General features: G+C 45.5%; 1 protein-coding gene across 1 annotated transcript in view; it reads right to left on the bottom strand.

Annotated features, from left to right (window-relative positions):
• SYNE2 (spectrin repeat containing nuclear envelope protein 2) overlaps positions 1 to 18,599 on the bottom strand; it is a 1,843,566-nt gene that overhangs the window by 620,001 nt on the left and 1,204,966 nt on the right. Inside the window, exon 99 of the mRNA XM_078660317.1 lies at positions 17,812 to 17,988. Coding sequence (XP_078516443.1) covers positions 17,812 to 17,988 — 177 coding nt within the window. The remainder of the gene's footprint in view (positions 1 to 17,811; positions 17,989 to 18,599) is intronic.

The following is an 18,599-nucleotide window of genomic DNA, read 5'->3' on the forward strand; positions in this document are numbered from 1 at the left end:
GACTGGCTTCTGCAACGAGCGAGGGACACGGGACCATTCCAGGTTGATAATAGCAAAGCCACGTTATTCCCGGACTACACCTTCGAAACTCAAAAACAACGAGCTTCGTTCCTATCCATTAAAAAAGAGCTGCGGACGGAGGGACTGCAGTACTCGCTATTGTTCCCGGCGAGGCTCCGAGTTTCTTTGGATGGGAAGGCACTGTTTTTTACATCGTCGGCAGATGCATGGGCCTGGTGGGACTCTTACAAGGCTGGAATGGATGGGGCCCGCCTCAGGGCTGCGGAGGAATTCCAACAGGGCCCAGTACGGAGATCCAAGCGACTCCGAAAACGTGGCCAACACCGACAGAGGCCGACGGAATCGCAGACGGCAGTGGAGCGGAAAGCGGCGCTGCAAACGGTGAAGGAGGTCTCGGGCGGGGAACCGCCACAGCGGGGAGAAGAATCGATCTCGGAGGACAAAAGGACGGGGTCGGAAACTGAACTGTCGGAGGTGGACAGCCCGAGGGGCCCGACTGTGACGCCACAAACAGCGGAAGAAGTATTCGGCAGCTGACTCTCGAACCTGGGGGGGGCTGGCAATGACAGCCGGACTGGAATGGCGTACCCAACCGTTGGAGCAGGCAGGTGTCAGACCGGACAATCGTGAGTTTGGATGCATATTGAGGGGCGGGGGGCAAGGGGGGCGAATTCCAACGAGGAAGCTAGTTCACGTGCCCAGAGGCCCCTAAGGCCGCCGCAGTACAGACTGCGGAGTAGACAGTTTTGAGAGCACCTTGCTCGTTTGTTTGGATGGGGGTAACTCTTTGTAGTTAGGTCCTGTTCTAGGGGCGGGAGGATGTCTAGAGATGTTGGGGTAACTCGGGACAGGGGTGGGGGAAGGGGGAGAGGGGCAGCGCAGGGAGGTGTCAGGGGGCGATGTGGGAGGGGGACGGAACAGTTGGGGTTGGGGAACTGTGGGGTCTTTGCTGGTGTCTGGCCGCTGTTGGTCGGGGCTTTCGGCCGACAATATCGAGATAATGGATAGTCTGGGGTCTTTAAAATGTGTGTCCTGGAACGTGCGGGGTCTGAACTCAATGACTAAAAGGCACAAAGTTCACTCTTACCTGGTCCGCAGGGGGGTTCACATTGCCTTCCTACAGGAGACACATCTAACTAAAAAAGAAGGGGCCGCACTACAGAGGAGATGGAGGGGTCAATTGTACTACACCACATATTCAGCGTTTGCCAGGGGGGTGCTGGTCTGGATTCGGGCTGGGGTCCCCTTCCAACTCACTAAACATACTGTAGACCCGGAGGGGCGCTTTGTAGCTGTTGAGGGATTACTCAGGGGCCGTAATATAGCACTCTGCGGCGTTTATGCACCGAACACTGAACAAGCGGCTTACTTCACTAAATTATACAGGCACTTGGCTATCTACTTCGCAGGTCCGGTATTGATGGGGGGAGACTTCAACTCAATTGAGGACACAACCTTAGATAGATCACACCCGCCACTACACGCTTCCCCTGTACACAGACTAGCGAAGCATAGATTGCTATGGCAGGAGCAGTGGGACTTCACTGATGTGTGGCGCATACAACACCCTGCTGAGAGGGACTATTCCTTCTATTCCAGCATGCACGATCTCCATGTCCGTATAGACGCATTCCTAGGCTCCCGACAAGTATTACCGATGGTTGCCCGTACGGAATATTTAACGCGTACGATTTCAGATCATAATCCCCTACTACTCACGCTAGCCTGGATGAATGGGTCTGCACCGATCCCGACGTGGCGGCTCCGGACGGACACGCTGGATGACCCACCGTTTAGAACGGACTTGGAACTCAGAATCACCCACTACTTTGCAGAGAACGAGGAGACCACCGCCTCTAGAGCCACCGAATGGAATGCCTTCAAGGTAGTGGTAAGGGGACACTGCATAGGGAAATTTGCAGGTGCACGGCGAACGTTGGTGGAGGACTTGGACAGGGCTGAACGGACACTGCGGGACGCTGAGAAATCGCGACCCGGCAATCCCGACCTACAGGGGAGGGTTTGTGCAGCACGAGAGGCAGTAGCTGTTGAATTGGAGCGCCTACGCAGCTATGATTACAAGTCCTACTTGACTAAAGCTCTCGCCGAGGGGGACAAGACGGGGACACTCCTAGCCTGGCTGGCCAACCCCAATAGGGGTTCTACCCCGATATTATCCTTAACAGGGGCGGATGGGGAAGTATGTGCCACCCAACCGGACATAGTGAGGTGCTTCCAAAACTATTATGGCAACTTATACAGGAGGGGCTTGGAGACCCGACCCGAGGAGACAGAGGCTTTGTTAGCGGAGATCCAGCTGCCTCGGCTGGACCCAGAGCACGCTAAGACAATCGGAGGCCCGGTCGTCCTCGCCGAAATTAGGGGAGCCATAAAGAAAATGGCGCGCAATAAAACACCGGGGATGGATGGGCTGCCTATTGAGTTCTACGCAAAGTATGTGGATTTACTAGCCCCACGACTTAGAACGGTATATAATGAAGCCAAAAAGAGGGGAGAGTTGCCCCAATCGATGCGCCAGGCGATCATGATCCCGTTGCTAAAACCGCGTAGGGATAGCGCTGACCCAGCATCATACCGGCCGTTGTCAATGTTGACGACGGATTACAAAATCTTAAGCACGATCCTCGCCGAGAGGCTGGTAGCCCATATGAAGGGTCTGATCCATGGAGACCAATCGGGCTTCATCCCTACTAGAAACACATCCCACAACATTCGGCGATTGCTCAGACTAATAGCGGACCCTCCACAGACCGCAAGGGCCCCTATGGTGTTGTCAGTCGACATTGAAAAGGCATTCGATAGCCTGGAATGGGGCTACCTCTATGCGGTGATGCGGGGTTTCGGTCTAGGGGACGATTATGTAAAATGGACCGAAGTGCTTTATGCTCAGGCAGGCGCAAGGGTGCGAGTGGGTGCTTTAATATCGGATCGCTACGAGGTGAACAGGGGGACGAGACAGGGATGTGCGCTTTCTCCTCTGTTGTTTGCTCTGGCCATGGAGCCATTTGCGATGCTGGCTAGACGAGGTGATGCGTACCGCGGTCTTGAGGCACGGGGGGCCTATCACCATATATCGCTGTACGCAGACGATCTCCTGCTATTCCTAGATAATGCCGAGGAGGCGGTTGAGGGAGCGGAGGCTCTACTACTGAGATTCGGGGCACTCTCAGGCCTGAAAGTGAATTGGGCGAAAACTTGCCTCTTTCCGCTCCGGAGAGGGGAGAAGTGTCCGACGGCCAACATTACCATGCGCTGGGAGCCGGATTGCCTGCATTATCTTGGGGTTTACATCTACCACGATCCCGCCAACTTATTGGAAGGGAACGTCGGACGATGTATTCGAGCGTTGAAGGGCAACATGTCCTTCTGGGCTACCCTCCCCCTATCCATGACGGGACGAGTGTCCCTCCTTAAAATGATCGCCCTGCCACGATTGTTGTATTTTTTCAGGGCCATCCCGGTATGGATACCGGGAGAAGTGTTCAGGCACCTGAAATCTAGCATAGTATCCTTCTTATGGGGAGAAGGCAGGCGGCGGATCGCACTGATGACTCTCATGCGCCCGAAGGATCAGGGCGGGCTAGCGGTCCCAGACTTCGAGCTCTATTATTTGGCTGCGCAACTGCAATTCTTTACACAGGAGGTGGCAAGAGTGTACCGGGGTCCTGAACAAGACAGAGAAGCGGGCACCCCCCGCCATGTGCTGGCATATATAGCCCTACAGCAGAAATTAACACTCAGTGGGCTGACCCAAGAAGAAAGGACGCTACGGCTATGTTGGAATCGCATGCAAAAGCGTGCCGGTCCTGGTCACCCATACGCGCCTGAAATACCATTAGGGATGGTGACGGCGCTTCCACATGGGGGGGACTGGTCGAACCTCCAATTGTGGGAAGAGGCGGGACTTCAGATGGTGGGTGACCTATACGCCGACGGGGTGCTGTCGGAATTCCGGACTCTGCAGGAACAATACGATCTCCCAAGAGGAGACTATTTACTGCATGCGGCAGTGGTGAGGGCTATTCGGACACATTGGGGGGAAGGACTGATTGAACCCACAACGTCACTGGCGTGCCAATACACGATGATGACAGCAGGGACGGTCAAAGCGGTTACTTGTCTTTACTCCAGAATGAGCACGGAAAACATACCACCACTAACACGCCTCAAAACACAATGGGAGACTGATCTACAAAAGGAAATCCCTGACACAACATGGTCCCAGCTCCTTCGGCGAACTAGGAACAGTACCAGAAATGCCCGTTTCCAATTAATACATCTTTACATCCTTCATAGGGCCTACCTCACCCCGGAGAAAATAGCACAATACTTTGGCGCAGTAGATGCAGCATGCCCCAGATGCACACTGGTGGGTGCGGGTTTACTACACATGCTCAGGGACTGTCCACAATTACATGAGTACCGGATGGGGGTTGGGGACACCCTGAATGAGGTCACAGACAGAGTCCTGCACTATGACGGCGCGGTCGTCCTTCTACATTGGTTCCCACACACGCGCAAAACCAAACTGTCGAGTAAATTTATAGACATGGGCCTCCTCATCGCTAAGAGGGAGCTCACCAGGGGTTGGAAATCTAAGATGGCACCGACACATCTGAACGAATTTCTGAAATGGGCAGCGGCGGAGAGCACACTTAGGTACCAGCTGGCCAGGCGTACGGCGGACAAGAAAGCTCAGGAAGCGGCGCTAGCGTGGGAGACCCTAGTCCAGGCGCTTAGGGATAGTGCAGTTACGAGAGATGAAGAGGAGGACATAGAACAAATGGAGGCCCTGGGGGAAGAGGTGTTAGACACCGCACCAATGCCGGACACACACACCTAACCATTGTTTTCACGATCCTGACACCACCAACTCACCAAATTTCTCAATTGTAACACGTAGGCCCAGACACCAGGGAGACAGGAGGGGAGGGGGGGAGTTAAAGTTAAACTAACAGAGACATTGAAGAGGGTTCATACACCACAGTTGACCGAAGGGGTACAGAAGGCATTGAACTATTAAAAGCGGAGAGTGATGACTTACTGGGGGTACATGTACTTGTGAACTGACGCAACGCGATACATGTTTATACGCCACCCAACCTCCGGGATGTGGGTTATAAGGCTGTGTATATAGTGACTGGATGTACTGTTACTGATAGCAACCCCGAGACCACATTGACATGTATATTGTATACCTCGCATTACCTCTGCAATAAAAATTGTTTTACAAAAAAAAGTGAAGTTTGTTGTCTGGGGTTGGCCTGCAGTGGCTACTTGCTGCCAAGGAAAGGAGAAAGGACTATGCTGTTTGCTGTGTCCCCTGCTTGAGGAAGGTCTCCAAGGGCTTGAAACTGAGCTTGCTTCCTGTTCTGAAGTTTCAGGGACACAAAGACTTCACCACCAGCTCCCCTGAACTTCCTTGCTGCGAGTTCTTACCTGCTGAGAGGTGCCTGCTGTTTTGGACCTCTGGAGGCTGTTTGCTGCTGGGAGCTGGGAAAAGTAACACAACTTCGAGAAGCGCAACACATCTGCACCGGTTTCCGATGCCTCGCCGAAGAAATCGTTGCATCGCCTGCCCGCGGCTCGAGAAATCGCTGCATGGCGCATCAAGTACACCGATCTCTGAAGTTCGAGATCACTTCACCGATTCCGACGCAAGGCCTGCTGTTCGGCTGCAAGAACCCACGCATCGTCACGGATAGTTGCATCGCATCGAGGTGCGAAGCCTGTTGCATCTTGGGTGATGCAGTAAGAAACCGACGCACACCTCCCCACGTAGTAAGAAACCGACGCATCACCTCCTCTCCAGTAAGTAACCAACGCATCACCTCCCCTGAGCAGCAGTAAGGAACTAAAGCATCACCTCTATTGGAGTAAGGAACCCACACATCACCTTTCCTGAGTGTAAGGAACCGATGCATCACTTTCCCTGCAACCCTTTTTGTTTGTGTACGCAACGCATTCAAGTACTTTGTGTGAAAAGTGCTGGATCTGCAATTTGCTTTGAACTGAACTATTTCTACCATTTGAAAGTCATATTGTTATTACTGTATTGTGGAGTTTTGTCACTTGGTCTTGTTTGGTTTAGATAAAGATTACTTATTTTCCTAAACTAGTGTGGTGTCCATTTGTAGTGTTTTCATTGTACTACTGTGCGTTCACAAATGCTTTACACACTGCCTCTGAGATAGGCCTGTCTGCTCGTGGCAAGCTACCAAGAGGGTGAGCTGTGGTTATTTTAGAAGTGTTTCCCCCTTACCTTGACTAGTAAGATTGGTCGCAACTTAGACAAAGGTACCTACATCTGCCAACTAGAGATCTCCATTCTAACAAACACCTGCAAGGTTCTTTAAATATTTGATGATCTTTTTGTCATCTACTTCTTCTAGAGCATCAAAGAAATCATAGAACGTTTCAATCCATGCAGCCCATCTGGTGCCAATATTCTGCTTTTTGGCGGTGTAGAATGGTGTTGGAGGTTTCAGAAACACATCAGCATCATAACTTGGGTTGGGACTTACTGACACTGAGAGTATATCCTGCTCCCATGACGGTCGCTACCCACTTGGACCCGCACCTTCTGTAAGCATCAGCCTTATTCTTACATCTGAGTCATCACGCCCAGGCTGATGTCGTACAGCGCCATCTTCTTTCTTAATGGTGAGTAACAGTTTTGTCTCTCTCACACTTTCATCACCACTCTAAACTTTGTGCATTGTACCCGGTTGTCACTGACTTTAGTTTCTCATTGCGCCTGGTCGTCTCTGCCTTTAGTACTTTCTTGCACCTGTCTGTCACTGCCTGTAGCACTTCTGATTCATATGAACAATGGCTCTGTGTTTCGATGTGGTGCAGTATCTCTTCTTTCAGCCTTACCAGTAGGCTTTTGTCTGGCTTTTTGACTGTGCTCCTCTGTAGGCCTTCACTTTCTTCGAGGGCCTTGGAAGAGCTAGAACACTGCTTTGACTCCACATAGGCCAACCGTAGATTGCTTCTTGAGGCGCACATGGCACACATGAGCAGGTTACTGGACCATGGCAAACTCTCAGGGAGAGCAGTCTAATTTCTTCGGAGCATGTATACCCTACTCGTCACTAGTTGTCGCATTCAACCCAGCTCTGGAGCACATAAATGATCACGCCACACACTGAGCTCTGTAACACATGTCTTTATTCTTCAGCATGCAACCTTTAACTGAATGTAATGCGTCATAAACTTTGACCACACCCTGACACACCCCAACTGATTATGTAATTTCATAAGGCATCCACCAAGGGTCCTACTGCACATGATTACACAACACTACAAGTTAATGTTTGATTTATCTTCCCCTTTATTCTCCTTTTACTGGCATTGCCTAATGTCTTGGAGTCAAAGTCTGATGATCAAAAATAAATCTCAGCGCCCCCCACCTCTACCACCCGCATGAATTAAGCACAGCCTGTTTTGTTGCACTAATTATTAACTAGAGTGCAGTAAATGATTTTCCTATTTTGACACAATGTATTTTATAGCCAGCTTAAGCCTTCAAATATCTATTTGTTAATTTGTGTCTAGATTTGGAACAAACTGATTATTCATTTCAGGAGTCAATTAGTTTATATAATGAATCAATTTGTTTGTGGCATTTTACGAGGGAAAGCTTTGGGATTAAAATGATTAAGAGCTCACTGTCATTTGAGCCTTAAAGTTTTGCTTTTCGTATTTTAAGAGGGAGTCCACAAATTCTTGGTGTCAAACTCCGGTGTTTGTGAGTGCATCCTAACCACCCTGACCATCCTGGATGGTTGGAGCCACGGGGTGGGATGGGAATAGCGCCCTAATAAACATCTGCATTGACCAACCACAGGGCTAGGCTAGCCAATAAAAATATTTGTATCCCAATTGTAACAGTTCACCTGACTATATGTCTGAGTGGGTTGTAGGGCAAAAATGTATGCTTGGCCCAGGTGGCCAGTAAAGTGGCAGTCATGGCCTCATTGAATGGAAGAAGAGTTTGGGAAGAAGCCTATAAAGCTTCAGTGAGAATGTTTGACCTGACTTCCACAGCAGAATGTTGTAAGTCAAATACCCCTGCTGCGTGTCATATCATTACAGCTAAGTAAGCACTCCTCCTCTCCTTTGTTGACGGACCAGGGGGTGGAACCAAAGCAGAATCTCAGAAGTGCCCAAGCCACTGGCATCCTGTAAATCCATGTAAAATGTGTCTTTATCATAGTCTGGGGGTGATTCATCCCCATCACCTTCTTCATCATCTCTGATGACGGGTTGTCTTTGATCAAAGTCACAATTGAAAAGCTGCTGGAGAGTTGAAAGGGTGTTTTTGGGAGGAGGCTGAGATCAGTTTGGCTCGTTGTAAGATATGTCTATTGCTGTGGAGTCCTCCTCCAGTGTGGCTGGCATCAATGTGGAATGGACCTGCATGGAATTTGGTGATAGAGTGGAAGTCCGCACCAAGAGTGGAAGTCAGAACCAAAGTCGATGCAAAACCCAAGACAGGTTCAGGAGGTGCATACGGCACCAAGCATAGACTCCCCAACACTACCTCAAGTGGAGGCCCCATGAATCCTTGGGGTTCAAAGGTGTGCCAGAATGATTAGAAGAGTGCCAAAAATAAGCAACATGGCCTTTCTAAATGCCTCAATCAGTTAGGATGTTGCTAATGGCCCAGAAACTCAGGTTGCATCTGGATCAGGTGCGGAATCAGGTCCCCAGCAGGGGACCAGGAGCGAGAACAAGAGGCACCCTAACATCCTTGTAACTTCTGAGGCATAGAGTGCCGGAACTAGGATAAATATCCCTTAGCCTTTTTGTGCTTCTGCTTTGACTTACTGGAAGACTTAGACAACAACCTGTTGCAGAAATGGCCCTGAGAGCTGGAGCATGTCCCTCCCTCGACTTTGAGTGGGAGCGAAAATTGCTTGATTTCCTATTGTATTGTATTATAATTGCATTTATATAGCGCTTACTGCGTCAAAGGGCTTTTTCGACGAGTAGCACGCTACCCATGAACCCATAAAGGATTGGTGATAAATTAGAAAAGTGAAATATGAAAGTAATTTGAGTGGGGGATATGGTAGTCAGTTATTTGGATTTAGAAGGATAGCGTAGGGATAGAAGAGGTAAAAAGGTTTTGATTTATATAGCACTTCCTACCCTGATTAGGTGTTGAAGTTCTTTTTTGGTGAGTAGCACGAGACTACAGAACCCGTAAAGGATTAGTAGTGAATTAGTATGGTGAAATATGAAATTAATTTGAGAGGTGGCCATATTAGTCTGTTATTTTGATTGAAAAGGATAGTGGAGGGATAGAAGAGGAAAGGATTTAGAATGTTTTTGGGGGGAGGTCATTGCAGTAGAAGGAGGCTTGGGATGAGTAAAAGGGGTATGGAGGGGGAAGAGTCAGGGGGAAGAGTCAGAGGGAAGAGTTTAGAAAGGCTTGTTTTGGGGGATTGGAATATGGAGTTCTGCGATATACAGTTTCACTTCACATTCCTGGATCAGCTTCTGATACATGAGGGCACACTCTTCACACAATTTGGAGTCATGACCTGAACCCAAACACCAGAGGCATATCTCCTGCGGGTCTGCCAAACACATTTGCTTTTGGCAGTCTTGACTAGGCTTAAGCCCTGTAGTTTTTGAAGGTGACATGTTTTCTTGTCACTGGTTTACAACTAATAGGGAAAATCTTTTCAACAGATGGAAAAAGAGTGTGAGTGAGACTTGGATATACGTATGAGGACACAGAAAGAAAGAAACTGACTTTGGTAAGCAATCATGGCGCTTATATGGGACTCAATTGGCCACTCACAACGCGGATGTCAATGAGGAGCTGCACGACGGTACCCACTGGCAAGCAAGAGCAATGCTGTTTCAAACCTTCAGTATCTAGTCTGGCGCCTAGAGGTTATTACAAAGGTGAGGAATCTGCAGTTAAAAGTATCCATCAGAAATATTTTCCTGTACTATAAAGAGTGAAAACCAAGAAGCAGTGTTCATTGTTCAGACACAAATATGCAACATTGTTTACCTCAACTGGATGACCTACAGAATCATATATTAGCTGCTCATAGCACCCTGTCAGGGGCCACCCGCAAAATTAATGATTTAGCTCCATGAAAAATGGCAAGTTTGAACCTAATCCTCTCACGGGAATATGAAGTACAAAGAGCAGACATCACTGCTCTCTTCCTAAAATTCCTCAAGCTTGTGACTTTTAATTGCAGGGTGCGTAAAACGAGGATGTATGCAACCACTGATGTAGTCTTAAGAACCCCTGGCTATTATGCAGCAAGATGCAGGAAAAGTGTTCTATTGGGTATCATGTAAGTAATTGTGGCAGGTATAAAAGGCAATTAATATTAGTCTAATTCATATCAAATGGATACAAACAATCCATCGGCATAAGCCAGCCCAGGTTCCGGTAAATAGACTAAAATCATCACCTATTCAAATACAAAAAAGCACCCGGTAAAGTTGCTCCCTACACCCAGTAATTTATGCTATATACATAAAGCCACTAATTATTAAGTTAACTCTATGTATGCCCTAAATGTATACACTGTCTGTTTTATTAATACGACTGACTATGCTGTATATGCCACTCATTAAAAGACCATTTAAAAGAAACTTTACTCATCATGGGAAATTGTAATAAAGTTTTGCCACCAATACAGACAGCTACTTTATTCACCTGCTCATTGACACACCCCATTTAAGTTTTGGCAACCCAAGATTCTTGAAATAAATTCTCTTTAAAGTTTAGTCCGTTTTTTACCTGTGACTAAAGTAAAAAAAAATCTTAAGCTACTTCTTGGTCATGCCATTTGTATGTCTTGGGGGAGAATGTTGGTTTGCCATCAGATTTGAATGACGCCCATGGAATGCCAATGCACACAGCTGTCTCATGGCATAGCTCTTATTTCTTTGTTGCCTATACTTCAAGACCTTCGAAGTATCTTTTAACTACCAGAGCAAGATTAGTATTTACTAACATAGTTTTCTTTAACTCGTACAAGTACAGAATTATTTTACTCAACACTCTTTGACTCATCCAGGCTACGCTATATGTGTCCCTGATTGTTAATTTAATTTTCAGAGTCATATTTTCTAATAGCAGAGACATTTTTGGAGGGCAAGCTAGATGACAGTTTGGAGTTTACAGATGAATTGGCTCACTGAGTGAGCATACCTAATAACTCAGCACATTTTAGAGAACCTTTGCATGATTTCCTCTTGATTATTGCTACTATGTGCCATAAATCTACTCATTTTTGCCCATTGTTTTATTTTATCACACCTGCTCAGATGAAAAAGTAAGACAGTTTGGAAAGTAGTGAATGAACTAAATATGGGCTCGCCTGGCCAACATGGTACATATGTCTGCAATATGTCCTAAATTAAAGACATTTTGGGCTGTCAGAACCCCCTTCCTGAGGGTCACAGGGCAAGTAGGAGTTACTGGGCTCAATCGTGGGGGTTGAGGCCTTTTACTCCTGATGTCCCGGGGCCAAACTTACTATGGGTACTGAGCGACTTTTCCAGGTACCCTTTCAGCACTTGACTCTTAGTAGTAGTGAAGGTTGAGCAGTCCAAGGATTTGCTGGGTGGGGGATTAGGTTGGTAGATGCATGGTTGGGGGTGGAAGAACAGTCTTACTACCTAAAAATCATTCAAAAGCACCAATATATGATTGGCCAGTCAAATAATTGCTTTATGAAAAAAAGGAGTATTTATACGAACACAAAGTTAAAAGAAACATACACAAACAATACACACAGTTCCCTGGAGTCAGGGCTGTAGGGTTCGATAAGCCCACTAGTAGTCCGAGTTTCCGACTCTTCCAAATGTCACGTGTTCCACCGCCTGAAGCACTATGAGGCAGGACAAGTTGGAGCACATAAGGCATGGGGTACACATCTGTCATGATGAGAGGGATTTTCCATCCCAGATTGGGCATATATCTTTTTAGCCAAGAGCACAGTGCTCACCTGGCAGCTAACCTCAATCCAAAGTTCATTTTTTTTCAAAAGTAGAAAAAACAGGTGGTCCTGTGTGTGATTACAATTGCCAGTAACCTGATTGCTAAGGGTTGTAAAAAAAAATAAAAGAACCGACCTTTATCTGGCTTGGGTGGAAGGATCAATTATCTAGTCTCGATTATCAAGGAGCAAATATAAGGGGCAGAATTAAGAAAAGGACAACAATAAAGGCATGTGTCATATTTGATATCTTACACGATTTTCCTTTTTCAATTCCTATTGTTAGCTGCATTTTCACAATTGTTATAATTATTATATTAAATATATTGTAAGGTGTAGTTTGCTCTGAATTATTAATATAATCAAAATAGAGTGTACCAGCACAATTGTTATGCCAGAGTCTCTCGGTTGTTTTAATTCTATTTTCTATGTACGGATCCCACCAGTGTGAGTTACCAGACGCTCTCTCTCCAGTTAGAGGCATCGCTCACCTGGGCGAGCGAGTACCCAGGTGTGGAACCTGATGAGGCCACCCACAAAAAATGCCCCAGTGGAGCTAATATACACCGCTAGAGGGGAGTAGTGTCTGAGGGTTTCCAGAACAACAACTGTGAGACTCAGGCATAACAATTGAGGTGATCCACTCTAGTTTGGTTATATAAGTATGCCCTTTGGGAGCTGAGTGGACCCGGTGAAGCTCCTTTCTCCCCTCTTTGTTTTTGAAGATGTTTTGAATTATTGCCTGAAAGGGGATTTGTACTTTTTTGATAGTTGGGCGGATCTACAAATTTAAAAAAAAGATAAAAACAAATAAATGCATTATGCTAGGCCTAGGTAGTGCAGTAAACTCAGTTTCCCAAAAATCATTTGAGAAAACGTATTTAAATGCAGATGGTATTTGAGTTTGTTACATTGCAAATGTGGTATTGGTAGGGTCATCTCGAAGAAAGGAGAATGCAAAAGAGCTAGCTAAACTTTGTCATAATCCCTTTCAAGAAACCATCTCTCTAGAGACTGTACATTTAGACCACACAGTTTTGTGCTGTTATTTGCACAATCAGACAAGAGCAACTAAAACTTGCACAATTTGGTCAGTCTAATGGTGAGTAAAAAATTGTATTCGGCATGCAGCAAAGATGAAGCAAACCACCCCTGGTGCAATCAGTGTACTTCAGTCTATGCGGTTATGGTTCCTATTTGTTCTAATAATTCTCTTGTCAAAAAGCACTTTTTTGGAAAAAGGGATGGTAGGACTGCTAATTTGGTCAAATCAGCCTGGAAATACTCAATGGCCTGTATTGGCCACATTTTGAATGCTCCTCAATCAGTGAGGCCTGAGTCGATAAACTGGTGCACAGGAAACTACCACATTAGTGGAATATGTGCCTAAAACCAGAAATAATTCAGGATCAGTGTTTAAATGGGCAACCAGTCATCTAGGCCAGTCCTAATTTGTGCAGGTAGAGGGCACCAGCACTTATTTTTGGGGAACAGGATGTATTTTGTTATCATCTAACTTCAACTCAGACCAAGAAAAGATAGAGGCAGGAAAAGGAGGAAGGTAGCGGGAGAAAATCTGACAATGGGATGAAAAATTATCTGGAAGAGTGAAATTGAAAAATGTCTCACTCAGCATGAAATGCTACACACTCAGGAGCAGGTAATGGCGGTGTTGGATGTGTCCTATGTTTTAAAATTTGCTTAATAGGGTTGATGCCTCCGTCATATGTCACTTCCAGGCAGATGGTCATTAGGTAGAGGTAGAGCGGGGTGTGGGAAGGTACTCTTAAGTGTTTTTAACTCTGAGGAGAGGCCATCTTTGGCATCTTAGCTCCTGTTTTGCCATGGTCTGCCTGAGTCATTGGGTGATTTCATCCCACAGCTCCTCTCAGTGGTTGTTTTCCGCACTCTGCAGAATGCCAGATTTTTCCCCACACACCCTTTTCTAGTTTTTAGGTAGTAGGAGGGCCGTATTTTTAACAGGTTTGGTTTGTGTCCAGCATTAACTGATGTATCGTTCTTCCTACATATGGCCTTATATCCCTAAATAGCGAATCCTAAAACACGCTATTGAAGACAATGGTCTCATAGCACATAATATTTTCCAATTTCTTAAATAATGAATCGCTATATTCACTATTTAGGAATCTGAACAATGTTTTTTGCACATGAGGCCCGAATTCTCAAGAAAAGTATTTTGGGGTTTATCATCCCAGGTACAAGTACCATAACCAAGTATAGCATTGGTTTCTCTTTCATAATTCATCGAATATGAGATCCCAATAAGGATGAAGTTAAGGTGAGCAGAAGCGTGCATCATTACACCAGCAGCAAAACTGTATGTTTGCCAACAAAGACAATAAAATTCACAAATACTACAAAGTCACGCTGTGAATGCTAGACAAGGGTTCGAGAAAATGAAGGACATTAATGCACACAGACTGTGTTTACTGGTACCGAGACAGGCTAAATGCACAAGCTTGAGGAACACAAACAACACTGGAAAGTAATAGGATTGCCACCGATTCCAGTTCTTGCAGCTATTTCTGGACCAGATTTGGGATTCGGTTGAACCAGGGAAATATGCAGAATTCGCCCTTGTGTCTTTTTCAGACACCTGTACATAATTCTGCAGCACTCACAAGTTGTCTGCATTCCGTTCAGAGCAGCAACCTGCAAGCAGATAGGGGCTTTCTTACTTCTACTTTAAACCTGGCCCAATCGGAAGGCCTTATTTAAATGACATACCCCTTATTTTGCTCAAGTATCAGCCCATGTGTGAGCTATCTGAAGCCTATTACCAATTGCCAATGCAATGGAAGGAAATAAAGGCATAGAGCTTATCCCTTCAGAAGTACTTTATAGAAACTATGACTTGGAAGCAGGTTTGTTTTAATTTGTCCAACACCCTATGTAAGAAATGTGCATGCGATGTAAGAATCCAATATATATCTGTGTGTCTGAGCAATTACACAAGTTATGATTTAAATTCTGCCTAGTATTTTTTAAATTTAATTCTTTTACAGCCCTACTCACCCCACTGCAGTGTGTCAGAGTGCTTTATATAACACTCAGAGGCACAATCAATCATACAAGTGTGTAAATCAATGTACAGGAAATGTTAACGCAAGACACTGAAAGTTATAAGGGGTAGCACTTTCATATCGTCCATACTTGTAGACATTATGTTTTACGGTTGAATGGCCGGGAGAAACACGGTCAGGATATAAAACATAACACAGTTATTGTGGTTGCCTCTTCTAACCTAACTATATTACTTTGCAATGGAACCCTTCTTCACAGTCTTAGAATAACAACTGATTATAAAAAAGTATCTAAACCCATGATTTACAGTTTGCATGCAGCTCATTGGTGCTGGTAAATAGATCACTGTGCTATATTAGAAGGATTGTAACCTATGAACTGAAAGTAACAAAAGGATATTGATGTCAAACGCAATAGCCAACTTACCTTCCTACATATAATACAAATAGGTTATCTGCATGTTACAAGCAGGCAGGGCGCAAGTCCTAAAAAACACGTGGGGGGAGAGAGACTAACCAATTTAGGCACTATGCAAGTGACATCATGGCAAGTTCGATCACAGCCTGTGACGTCAAGGCATGTGACATCGCACGTGGCATCACAGAAAGTGACCTTGTGGAAGTGGCATCACAAGAAGTGACATCAGATATTAAGACCTCACACATGTTTATCAGGTATATCATGACATCATTTAACCACATTACTAGATTTTAAACATGAGATTTTGCGGCAGGGTTGTGCCAAATAAGTGGCGCAGTCCCAACGCAATATCTGGGCACCAACTAACAATTTTTTTTTTTAAACCCTGTCACAAAGATATTGGCAACAAGGAGAAGCATGGCAGTAGATCTGTTTGCTTAATTGGTTGCAAAGTCTGCATTTTAAAATATCGTATGGGGTTAGGGCACCTGCTGCAGAGATCTTTGTGTACCCAGTAAATCCCAGCGAATAGTAATAATGGTAAGATAACTCTGGAGGTTAACGCTTTTGTTGGAGAGATCTATGCTTTGGGTAGTCCTAGATTTGAATCAAAGAAGTATAGAATGTTAATGTATTTCCTGCAAACTACATCATGTAACATGCGGATGACAGATTTTTTATTTCTGTATATAAGTGGGTTATTGCGTTCAACACAGGGATCCTTTCGTTACTTTCAGTTCATTAATTGTAATACTAATACAGCACAGTGAGTTGTATGTGGAACAGATCCTTTGTACTGTATGGTTTATGCAAAATTAATAAAACACAATTTAAAAAAAATATATACTGCACAGTGAGCTATGAAGGACATGTGTCTCCTACACCTTGCAACTCTCACTATCTTTTGTAACACATCTTGTACATTGATTCACACACTTACAAGATTAATTGTCAATGTATAATGTGTATGTTACTTAAAGTGCTCTGACATCCTGTATTGGGATGAGTAGCACTATAAAAGAAATGAAATAGTAGTATTTTAATTTGTATTTGTGTGAATATTGGGATAGACCAACGCATCTGACATTCTTACATTGAATGCATTTATTTACAGGGGCTTAACTAAGTCAAATGTATGCCTCTCTTAAGTACCTATAAAGTGATAACAAGCTGTGTGCTTCTGTTTTGCCTCCGTTGCATGTGCATTTTAGTGTGAGGCCCCAGACTGCCTCCAACCAGGATACTCGGAACCAACCAGGATACAGAAACCTCAAAACCTGACTCTTCGACAGACCCATTTCTTGATGGACTGGAACCTGCGACTACCCCCCTACCCCCCAGTGCCTTGAGAACCTTACGGGTGAGTAGTCGCGCTTAACAAACACCTGATTGATTGATTGATCAAAAGGAGGCATGATGGCCTTTATATTTGGCTCAGCTGGAGGTGAATACAACATTAAAAAAAAAACTCCTGCCTGCGCATTTCTGCTGGGAATGGAAAGCAGACAATGTGCAGGAGCTGCTCAACAAGTCATGTGTCTGAAAATGACACCGGGACAAGTTCAGCGTCTTTCTATGGGCCCCAATTTCTTGACAAGGTGGACAGCTTCCACCCTGTGAAAATAGTGGGTGGATGCTGTCTACCCGCGCTTACCCCCGACTTATGACCTGATTACATGATGTGCTTTGCAGCAGTCAAATTAACTTCCTATGCTACTTTATGGGTCACAGCTGTGACTGGGCAAACCACAGAACTCTTCCAAAACTGGGTTAATCTCTTGCATTAGCCTACCGCAATTATAATCCCCTCATCATTGATGGGCACACAAAGATCTCTGCAGCAGGTGTCTTAACCCTGTAAGCTATCTTAAAATGCATCCTCTTTGTGGCCAAATGAATAAGCTAGAACAGATTTACTTTAACCTATGCCTTGTTGCCAATTTCTTTGCAGCAGATTGTTTTAAACAAATGTATAAATCGTATAAATTGACTGTCAGACTCTGCTTTTCAAGCTCCCCTAGGGACTCCACCTCCTTTCCCATGCCACACCCTGACCCCAATTTATTAGTTTCCCTGTAGTATTTTGTTCCAATTGCAGCACTGCAAATAAATGAAAGCCCCTAGTGGTTTATTGAGTAATACAACATGCACTCTTTCTTAAAATAAACTGGTCTCTTATAACTGTGCTTCTACCTGTGCCGCCAAGGCGGTGCAGTGAACAAAACTTCAGAGTACATATTAAGGCATCTTGTCAACAAAGACGGTGGATAGCGAAAGAAGATTAAGTGACGTGCTCATTGTGACTTTTACTGCTCACCTGGCAGTCTCGGAGCTGCTGTTCAAGCACCTGCTGCATTTCCGGGTTGCGCCTGCCAGCTGTCAGCGAGGTTTCTGCGCCGTGCAGCCACTTCTCCAGGCCGGTAACCTGCTCCCGGCAGCCATGAAGGATGGCCTCGGGCCGCGGGTCGTCCGGGGCCTTGGTCACAGCACCTTCCTGAAAGCACGTGGGAGGGGATGCGTGTTAGCAGCGTGGCACAGACGCAAACACAAAAACAAAAACATCGCGTCTTCAAATCGCTTTCATTTCCAGTCTACAACACCTGTGCGTACACGAAATACGATTCATGAGGAGAAAAAAAAAAAGAACCACGTGACTGCAGGTTTCCAGGTAGCGTCTTTGCAAAGGGACAGGACAAACACAGGAAGTAAACCGTCCCAGAGTGCGTTCACTGCCTGTACACTCACTAATCTCAGCACACTAATCTGCAAAATCCTGTTGTGTAATCCAAAAGTAAGCTTTATTGACGCCTTTATCGACATTCCCGTCGACGTTTTAGTTCGTCTCAGTCTCGAGTCACTAGACAAGCACAATACAGTATACAAATGTGCGTGCAAATTAAGCTCACGCCACATTTGCACAGAGTGCAAAAATAAATCCTCTTTAAAATAGCGTCATGCGATCAGTCAAGCTGTATACGTGATAATAGCATGTCTAGACCACTTGTGAATTTAGGCTAGAGATTATAACTGCACCATATATTAAGTTACGGAGTTGTTCACCGACACCGACGAGAATCAGGTATCGGACCGCGTGCTTTGTGAACT

Source organism: Lissotriton helveticus, chromosome 9 (genome assembly GCF_964261635.1).
Source record: "Lissotriton helveticus chromosome 9, aLisHel1.1, whole genome shotgun sequence".
Lineage (NCBI taxonomy): Eukaryota > Metazoa > Chordata > Amphibia > Caudata > Salamandridae > Lissotriton > Lissotriton helveticus.